General features: G+C 54.5%; 1 protein-coding gene across 1 annotated transcript; it reads left to right on the plus strand.

Annotated features, from left to right (window-relative positions):
* The first annotated feature begins 2,519 nt into the window (after positions 1–2,519).
* On the plus strand, positions 2,520–5,333 carry RABAC1 (Rab acceptor 1). Its single transcript, XM_086352785.1, has 5 exons — positions 2,520–2,597; positions 2,869–3,081; positions 3,400–3,497; positions 4,906–5,007; positions 5,090–5,333. The coding sequence occupies exons 1-5, from the start codon at positions 2,542–2,544 to the stop codon at positions 5,176–5,178; spliced, it is 558 nt and encodes a 185-aa protein (XP_086208911.1). The 5' UTR covers positions 2,520–2,541; the 3' UTR covers positions 5,179–5,333.
* Positions 5,334–7,680: the final 2,347 nt, after the last annotated feature.

Here is a 7,680-nt window from a genome sequence, read left to right on the forward strand (position 1 = left end):
GGGCAATCTGAAGTCCAGAGAGGGCAGGGACTTCCTTGAGGTCACACAGCAGATACATAACCCAGGTTTCCAATTGTCTATCTTCCTATCCTCCCAGCTCCATTTCTTCCAGGGATCCAAGAGGCAGGAAGGTGGCCTCAGGCTGGAGGGACCCCCTTATCTCCAGCCATCCCCCTAATTCATGGCTCGCTTGCCATAGGCCCCTTTTCCCTGGTCTCCCCTCACCCCCCTGTCTCAGGAATCTTCCCATCTCTCACAGTATCTCCGCCTTAGGGCTTCCTCCCACAATCCCTGTTTCAAGGGGCTCCTCCCTCCCATTGCCCTTATGTCAAGTCCCCCCCTGCCACACTCAGAGGGTCCCTCCCCATAATGTCCTTGCCTCTCGACCCCACCGTCCACAGCCCATGCTTTTTGACACCTCCAGGCCTTTGCTTATTATGTCCTCTGCTCAGAGCAAGTACTCACAGAACACAAACATGAGTTATGAGTGAAATGACTTTTATTTGTGTTGTATGAGGAAGCCCCAGAGCTCTCATAACAAAAGTCAAATCCCATTTCCCCAAAGTTGGCCCTGGAAGAAGGCAGCTGGGTCTCTGCCTCCTACCCTCTGCTCTTCAAGACTCATGTTTCGCTTGGGGGCTCTTCCAGTTACCTCCACTGCTCCCATTACTTTGAAATTAGGTGGCTGCTCCCCTATTAATGCTTTGGACTAACTGTGGACTCACAGGAAACCTCCTACCCCAATTTCCTGAAGCCCAGCTCGGCCCAAGTGGGAAACCTGAACAAGCTTCTACTAAAAGCCTGGGGCTGTCAAAGAGGAAAAGTGAAAATGTCATTTGCTCACTCGACCCCATGGACTGTAGCCTGTAAGGATCCTCTGTCCATGGAATTCTCCAGGCAAGAAAACTAGAGTGGGTAGCCATTCCCATCTCCAGGAGATCTTCCCGACCCAGGGATCAAACCTGGGTCTCCCGTATTGCAGGCAGATTCTTTACCGTCTGAGCCACCAAATATTTCATTGGGTGTTCTCCTTTAGCCGCACCCAGCCTCGGAAAATGAGGTTCTCAGTCTGTGTAAGAAGAAGTTTTGGCTTCCCGAAACTTCTATACACTTCTTGAGGCCATTCTGGTGCACCTGCTTAGAATGCCGGCTGGTTTTCTACAACTCACCCTGCGGCAGGGGAGAAGACTGAGAGAGCTAAGATTCTGGGAACCAGGGGAAAGAAAGGCCCATGTCTCAGACACCAGCCACTCTTTGGGACATCCAAGGGGCCAGTGAGAAGGCTGGGACTTCCCTGGTGATATAGTGCTTAAGAATCCACCTTGCAATGCAGGGGACCTGGGTTCGATCCCTGGTCTGGGAACCAAGATCCCACATGCCACAAACCAACTAAGCACCATGTGTTGTAACTAAGACTTGATGTAGCCAAAAATAAACAAAAAAAATTTTTTTTTAATTTTTTGAGAAGGCTGAACTCTAGAAATAATTATAACAGCCATGATAATGTAGTGGCAATGGACTACTGTTTATCAAAGTTATGGAATATCAAGACTCTTTCAAGCACTTTACATGGATCATTCAACCCAATCTCAATCCCATGAGTGTGGTACTCCCAGGATCTTCACTGTCCAGATGAAGACACTGAGGTTCAGGGAGGTGATGAGCTCAACACAGCTTGAAGTTTGACCTCTGACCCCAGAATCCCAGCTCTTAGTTATGACATCTACATCTTTAAAAAATTCTCACCCCTTCGATAAAACTGGACAAAAAAATGATAATTGAAAAAATAAAATCTCAACCTTTCCCTCCACTTCCCTTCACCCTAACCAAGGTCCCTAATCCTAACCCATTCATCCTTGGGAGCCCAAGGGTGGGGCTGGAGCTTTGCTCCCCACCTTAGACACCCCCTCCAGCAACCATGGCCCCATCACTAGCCTGTTAAGGAAGGAAGGAATAGACTCCCACGAATTCTTTACAGTCTCGCTTTTCAAAATGTGGGCCATGGACCAGAAGCATCAACATCACCTAGAAAATTGTTAGAAACGCAGATGAAGGGTCTCGCCCTAGATCTGCTGAATCAGAACATCTGAGTGTTTTATCAAGTGTTTTTTTTATACCTCCTAGAGACAGAACGACAGCTCTACACGGTCCCAATTGTAGCCTGCACGGGGGAGTACACAGCGTCTTCTTGCCTTTAGAGCTTGCCTAACGCCCTGACTCCTGACAACTCACCTTCCCCGACTCCACGCGTCCTAATTCGGAAACTACAATTCCCACAATGCCCAGAGGGGCTCTGGGTTATTTTACACGACTACAACTCCCAAAGTGCTTCGCGAGTCATGCCACCATCATGGTGCCCATTCACCCGGCACCATCAGGACTACAACTCCCACAATGCTCGGCAGCAGAACTACAGTTCCCCAGCGGCTCCAGAACGGCTACACGTCCGCTATAGCTCTGCTGGGTGAGGCCGGGCTCGGGCGGGGCCCGCGGGGTCTGCAGAGCCCTGGGCTCCTCAGTTCTTTCCCAGACAACATAGACATGGCGGTCGAGAAGGACCAGCAGAAGGATGCCGAGGCGGAAGGACTGAGCGCCGCGTGAGCAACCGAGACCCGGGAGTCCTGGTCCCCCGACCCCTTCCCCCTGGGGGTCCTAGGAATCCTGGCCTCTAGACCTAAGAGCTTGGGCCTCTGTTGTCGTCTTCGAGGAGTCTGGGCCCTCAGCCCCTTTCTCCCCTGAGATCCAGGAGCCTGGGACCATTATCCACCCCAGAACCCCGGAGTCCGGCCCCCCTCGGTCCTCTTCTTGCTGGAGGGTCCGGACTCCATCCCGGTCGGTCGATCGCTGACGTGACCCCTCACCCATCAGGACCCTGCTGCCGAAACTGATTCCATCTGGCGCGGGCCGCGAGTGGCTGGAGCGGCGCCGTGCGACCATCCGGTCCTGGGGCTCCTTCGTGGACCAGCGGCGCTTCTCGCGGCCCCGCAACCTGGGCGAGCTGTGCCAGCGCCTCGTACGCAACGTGGAGTACTACCAGAGCAACTATGTGTTCGTGTTTCTGGGCCTCATCCTGTACTGTGTGTGAGTGCCTCTTCGGCCAGTCCGCGCCCCGTCCCCACCCCCACCAGGCTGCGTGGCCCGCGCTGGCCTACCCCACCCTCAGCATCCGGCCGCACCTCTCACTGCCCGGGCCCCATTCCCATGGGATAGTTCTGCCGGAAGTTTTCACCGAAGGGCCAGGTCCCTAGTCCCCCCATCAACCTGGCCAGGATTCAGTGTGACCAAATGTGACTTACTCGGCCCCAAGCAGATCGCTTGCCATCCGCCGATGGGAAGGTCAGGGCCTCCTTGTCTGGCCTAGCCCCAGCTCCCTGACGCATGGCTCCCTGCCCCTTCCAGGGCGACGTCTCCCATGCTGCTGGTGGCTCTGGCTGTCTTCTTTGGCGCCTGCTACATCCTCTATCTGCGCACGTTGCAGTCCAAGTTTGTGCTGTTTGGTGAGAAATCCCTTGCCCAGACTGTTCACATCCTGGTCTCTTGGAACGCAAACCTTTTGACATCAAACCCAAGTCCTTTTGAACCCACGTCTGCCCAAGCCTCTATCTACACTAGATTTCCCCAAACTCGGTCCCTTAAAGTCTCAGACACACGTGATGCTCCCACCCACTCACAGCCCCGCAAGTTGCTATCCCCCAAGTCCAGAAGATACCCCAGAACCCACCTCCTCCTGACTCCTTAAACCTATTCTTTCCCTCTCCCTCCTGCCTGACCTCCTGCCAAAAACGTCAGCTGCACGTACCCACATCGGCCACCAGGTGGCGACTTCTCACTGGCCTATATCCGTGCTCCCCCTTTCCTGCTTCCTGGGGTGGAAGTGGAAATCTTGGGATTTCTCAGAGAGGGAAGCTGAGCCCTGTGGCTCACGTGGTCCCAGACTGACACCGGGAACACCACTGAGAAGAAAGACAGGCCTGAGGACTTCCCTGGTGGTTCAGTGGTTAAGACCATGCTTCCAACGCAGGGGGCATGGGTTCCATCCCCCATCAGGGAACTAAGTCACACATTATGTAAGGTGCTGGCAGAAGATTTAAAAATAAAACAGAGGGCCCTGAGTTCCCAGCTAGGGGATGCTCAAGGGCTTTGGACTGGGGATAAGGGGGAATTGGGCTCAGATGAACAGGTAGACCTAAGACAGAATGCTTCAGAAGCCTACCGGTCCTATACATGACAAAGGTGGGCTGGGTGGAGGGCGCATCGGGCTAGCCCAGGGTATGGAGGGAGCGCTTGGAGTATAGACACGACTTGGCTTCAGCCACTGCTGCCACCAGTACCTGCAGATCCGACCTTCCAATCCACCACGAGAAGCCAGACATCTGTACAGCTGCCCCTTGGTGTCCATAGGGGATTGTTCCAGGAGCCCCCATGGATGGCAAAGTCCACCGATGCTCAAGTCCTTTATGAAAAATGATGTAGTACAATGATCCACGGGTTTCCATCCGTGGATGCAGAGGGCCGGCCTATTGTTACATGAAATTATCCAGTTTTTCCAGCAGCCACAAACCAAATTCTGATGGAATAATGTGCAGACTCAAAAGACACATCCCCACGTCAGATTTGGCTCTTAGGCTGCCAGTTGGAGGTTCCAGATCTGCGCGAGTGCAGGTTGGAGCAGGAGAACTAGTCAGGAGAGGGAGGCTGGGAGCTTCCTAGCAGAAGTGGGGTTGAAGGGCAGAGGGCAGGGGGCTGAGGAAGGCACTCTGTGTTCCCACGGTCAGTGGGTGGGGCCAAGGGCTGGAGGGCCTTGGCACAAGTTTAGATTAGACCCTGAGGCTCCCAGAGCTTGTGAGTTTTGGGGGAGCATCAGGGGTTACTCTGGGAGGAGGCACAATGCCCTCTGCCCCACAGGCCGTGAGGTGAGCCCTGCCCATCAGTATGCTCTGGCTGGGGGCGTCTCCTTTCCCTTCTTCTGGCTGGCTGGCGCAGGCTCCGCTGTCTTCTGGGTCCTGGGTGAGTACAGGGTCTGGGCAGCGCTGTGGGCAGTGGGGGCCAGGTGAGGCCACCAGGCCCTGAACTGCCCATTTTCCTGCAGGAGCCACTCTCGTAGTCATCGGCTCCCACGCCGCCTTCCACCAGATAGAGGCTGTGGACGGGGAGGAGCTGCAGATGGAACCCGTGTGATGTGGCTTCGTGGGCCCACCAGCCTCCCGAGCTAGCTGCCCCTGTTCACCTGGTCCCACTCAGCTCTGCAGCTCTGGCCAAAGGCCCCCTTCCCACATCAAGACCAGGGAGGGACCCCACCTTTGGAAATAAAACTGTTATAGTTGTTCAGCAAATATTCTCCCTCTTCTGTGGGTCTGTGTCAGTGATGCTGGGCTCCTGCAGAGACCAAGAAGGTGGGGGTGGGCCGTGGGTGGAGGTGGGGGTGGGGAGTGGACAATAAGCAAGATAAATAGCAAATATGATAGGATGGTCAGTGGCAACAAGTTCTAAGGAGGAGAAAAGAGTATGTCAGGGCCCCTGAGATCACCCCCATGTTTCAGGATTTGCTAGGAGGACTCAGGACTCAGGCACCAGCCGTATTCATCTGGCACCAGCTGCAATTTATTATCATGAAAGGTTATGAAGCAAAATGTCGCATAGTCGTGTCCGACACTTTGTGACCCCATGGACTGTAGCCCACCAGGCTCCTCTGTCCATGGAATTCTCCAGACAAGATCACTGCAGTGGGTTGCCATGCCCTTCTCCAGGGAATCTTCCCGATAAAGGGATTGAACCCAGTTCTCCCGCATTGCAGGCACTGTCACCTATGAAGCAAAATCAACAAAGGAAAAAGGCATGTGGGGCTAAGTCCAGAAGAAACCAGACACAAGCTTCCCAGAGCCCTCTCCCAGTGGGGCCACCAGGCTGGGTGCAGTCACGCAACAGTGAAATGCTGTCTGCAGAGTTCACCACAGACTCAGTACCCAGAAAGAAAGCAGGTCTTCAGCATAAACAATGTGGTTTCCACAGTGCAGACGCAAGAGCCATTCTTTCGGGGAGCAGCAAGAACCCTGCTGAAATCCAGGTTCCCAGAGGCAGACAAGGGCCACTGCACAAGCACGCCTCTCGAAGGGTGGCCAGCGCCATGTCAACTCCTCACAGAGAAAGTTCTGGAAATGAGTGATAGGTGAAAGAAGCTTCCCTGAGGTGATGTTCAGTGAAGACTTAAATTGAGTGAGGCAGACTTCCCTGGTGGTTCCAGTGATTAAGAATCTGCCTGCCAATCCAGGGAGCACAGGTTTGATCCCTACACCAGGAAGATTCCACATTGCGGGCCAGCTAAGCCCATGCGCCACAACTACTGAGCCCGCGTACCTAGAGCCCCCACCCTGAAACAAGAGAAGCCCCCCGCCCCTGCCCCTGCACAGCAAGGAAGACCCAGTACAGCCAAACAATTTTAAAAAATTGAGTGAGGGAGGGAATTCCCCGGGTGGCCCGGTGGTTAGGACTCCATGCTCTCACTGCCAGGGACCAAGGGTCAATCCCTGGTCAGGGAATTAAGATCGCATAAGCCATGTGGTATGGAAAATAAATTTTTTTTTGAACAAAGACCTACTAGCTTTCACACTTAGATATTAATTGGTAGCTAATCACCTTTAGTTTGTGAAGCGAGTGAAAGTCGCTCAGTCGTGTCCGACTCTTTGCGACCCCATGGACTATATAGGCCATGGAATTCTCCAGGCCAGAATACTGGAGTGGGTAGCCTTTCCCTTCTCCAGGAGGTCTTCCCAACCCAGGGATCCACCCCAGGTCTCCTGCATTGCAGGTGGGTTCTTTACCAACTGAGCTATCAGAGAAGCCCCGAAATAATCATAAAGTGAGAGCAGGAGCAGCCACAGACCCCTCCCTCCCAGAGGGAGAACGTTCTTGTGAGAGGAAAGAGTAGGTGAAATGCCGGGAGACAGCAGCGGGCCTGGCGGCAGGAACAGTGAGGAGGCCTGTATGGCTGGAGCAGATGGGGAGGGCAGGTGGGTGAACTGACCCCCCTTTGGCGGGGAAGGGGCGTTGGTTCTCCTGAGTGAGGTGAGAGAGGCACCCTCGGCTCTTCGCTGTGGCGTGAAGGCCACTGTGTGGTACAACCACCGACTAAACAGAAAGGCAGGCGGTAGGGAAAGCAGGTGGCAGGTGTGACGACAAGTGAGGTGGCAGATAGGGCCCGAAGAGCCACTTCAGAGGGGGCTCGCTGAGGAGGCGACGTTGCCGTGAGCTCGGAGGGACACAGAGCGGCCACAGGAAGAGCCGTGGGCGAAGTGGCCTAGCAGGGGCACGGTGCCCCACACAGCCAGTTGAGGCTGGCCTCCCCACCCTCCGGTCTCATCAAAATCCACTAGTTCACTGTTCTTTTCAGTAGGTGTTTATTGAGGGCTCACTGAGCGTCCAGTATTGTTCTGGAATTCTGTCACATATGGTGGCCATCAGCCACGTACGGCGGGTTTCCCCGGTGGCTCAGACGGTAAGGAGTCTGCCCACAATGCGGGAGACCTGGGTTCCATTCCTGGGTCGGGAAGATCCCCTGGAGAAGGAAATGGCAACCACTCCAGTATCCTTGCCTGGGAAATCCCATGGACGGAGGAGCCTGGCGGACTATAGTCCATGGGGCTGCAAGAGAGTCGGACAAGACTGAGCGACTTCATAGCCATA

The sequence above is a fragment of the Bos grunniens genome, chromosome 18 (genome assembly GCF_055505025.1).
Source record: "Bos grunniens cultivar Pamir isolate PY7600 chromosome 18, Bosgru_T2T1.0, whole genome shotgun sequence".
In the NCBI taxonomy this organism is placed as follows: Eukaryota; Metazoa; Chordata; class Mammalia; order Artiodactyla; family Bovidae; genus Bos; species Bos grunniens.